Source organism: Manacus candei, unplaced genomic scaffold (genome assembly GCF_025592945.1).
Source record: "Manacus candei isolate 608988 ecotype Guabito, Panama unplaced genomic scaffold, ASM2559294v1 h1tg000014l, whole genome shotgun sequence".
Taxonomy (NCBI): Eukaryota; Metazoa; Chordata; class Aves; order Passeriformes; family Pipridae; genus Manacus; species Manacus candei.
In genome coordinates, this window is record NW_026138062.1 from 20,542,359 (window position 1) to 20,544,640 (window position 2,282).

Here is a 2,282-nt window from a genome sequence, read left to right on the forward strand (position 1 = left end):
CTGAAAAACATGATTCTTGACTCTAGGCAAATTCATGGCAGTCACCCACACCGTATAACCAGAAGGTGAAATACATCTAAGTAGTACAAGAAAGTTTCAGAATAACACAATGTTCCCCAGATGTTTTCAAGCTCTACTGGGATTTTATTAGGTTTCACCAAAAAAAAAAGGAGAAAAGCTTTCCAGGAATTGAACTAACAGGTCTTAGAACAAAACTTCATGTGTCCCCAAGCTGATGCTTAGTTGACAACTTCTGGCCTGCTTCTTCATACATTGGGGAAGTGATGGCAATGATCTCCTTTTCCAGCATTTCCATTTGAGCCATAATGTCTGACACAGTGTTTTTCACAGCATTCAGCTGCAGCTTCAATTTATTGTAATCTTCTTGGAAGGATCCATCCATGTCATAGAGACTGTGACAGCCCTGTTTCTCCCCAGGGAGATGGTTCATTTTCAGGAAGTTGTGGTGGAGCTCGCGTAGGTCTGGGACAACCCAGAGGATTTCATGCTTACCTGGTGTAGTTGTGGCAGACTTGGTCTTATTCTGGGTTGGAGTAGTGCTCTTCTTTTTACCTTCATGTTTCTGCTGGGGGACTGGACCAATGTTACCTTTTTCCACAGCTCTGATAGTATCAGTGTTCTTCTGAAGATCTGAGGGGGCATCTTTGCTCCCTTTATGGACTGCGATGGCTTCTTGGTCTTTCCAGGTAACAGGAACTGCTTTATTCTCCTGCTGGAAATCCTCAAAGACTTTATTCTTTTCCTGGACTGCTTGGAGAGCTTTTTTGCCTGGGTTGAACTGAAAGTCTTGGAAGAATGGAAATGACTTGTTTTCGTTCTGGTGGCTTTGCTGAATAGCATCAGTGTAAATAAACCAGACAGCTTTTTTCTGTGACTGACAAAGCTCTTGTAGAGCTTTGTTTTCTTCCCAGAGCATCCTGGTTTTGATGCAGAGGACTTGGTTTTCCTGCCAGAGTGCTCTGTTCTCCTCCCAGATGCTCCACTCATTCTGTGTCTCCTTGCTAAAGAGTTTCCGGTGGGAAGGAAAGGGTGGCTGGCAATAGATCTCATTCCCCCATTTACCATCAGTGAAGACAAACATCTGATCCCTTGGTTTCATCTGAGGGGTGATATAGTGTGTCTCAGGCTCTGTACACTGCATGCTCTGCTTCCTCAAATCAAATGCAGACATCGCCTTTCTTTAGTAAATTGAGGAGGGCTATGTGAAAAGGCTTTTTCCAGGACTTCTGCAAGGGGCCACTGTCCACTGTCAAGGAGTAGGTGACAGGAGAAACTTGATTAGGACTGAAAGAACAGGGAACACAAATGCATACACTTACTGCCAAAATTCCAAATCAGAATCAGACTACGTTAATGATAGGAACAAGCAAATAAATCAGTTCTCACAGTTGACCATGTTGCCCCTTTGATGCTGAAAGGTAAGGAATATACCAGATACTTAACTTATAGAAGCTGAGAAAATTGGCATTGGTAGATAAAGCACCCCTATGGCAGCACTACAAGCTGTTGATAAAACCTTGGACTTTTCCTTTGTCTCTCTACCGCATTTTTATGGACCTATAAGAGAGTAAAATGCAAGAATATCTTTTGCCTCAGAATAACCTGTTCCCAAATGACTGACAGACAAACAAATTAAAAATTGTTATGAGACTGAAACAACTTTACAAAATAAAACATTTTTAAAGGATCATAGAGCAAACTGGCCTTGAGAGGATTTTCTTGTTGATGTTAAGTAGCCTGTGTTAACCGGACACCACAAAAATGCTGTGGTAGTTTTGATCTTAAAATCCACAGAACTGCGAACAGGAAGAGCATGAAGTGATACACTATGCACAGATAATTTAAAACCCCAAACCACAGCCCTGGGACATCAAGACCAAGACAGCTCTGTTACTCTTTGCATGTTTTTTTGACAAGCTCCCATCACCATGGTCCAAACACTGTCACAACCCATAGATAATTCTCCATCTTTCTTTCTCATTTCTCCTGTCACTCTTTTCTTTATATCCCTTGATAGTTCTGTTATTTTTCTTGCTTTCTAACCCTACAATAGTGATTGCTTATCTTTTTCCTACAGTCCATATACCTCTTTTTCACATCATCAGAAAACTCATCTCTAAAATCCATACTGCAGGGCCTCACCTTTAATGCTTCTCATTTCAGTCACAGAAACCTCAGCTGAACACTATTCCCCCCCTTTCCTCTACCCAAAATGTTGCAGCCTGAATCACCTTCTAGTCAGGAGTAAACCAAGGCAAATG

General features: G+C 41.7%; 1 protein-coding gene across 1 annotated transcript; it reads right to left on the minus strand.

The window, feature by feature from the left end:
- Positions 1-217: 217 nt before the first annotated feature.
- On the minus strand, positions 218-1,215 carry CBY2 (chibby family member 2). The gene has a single exon (XM_051781139.1). The coding sequence runs from the start codon at positions 1,190-1,192 to the stop codon at positions 218-220; it is 975 nt and encodes a 324-aa protein (XP_051637099.1). The 5' UTR covers positions 1,193-1,215.
- Positions 1,216-2,282: the final 1,067 nt, after the last annotated feature.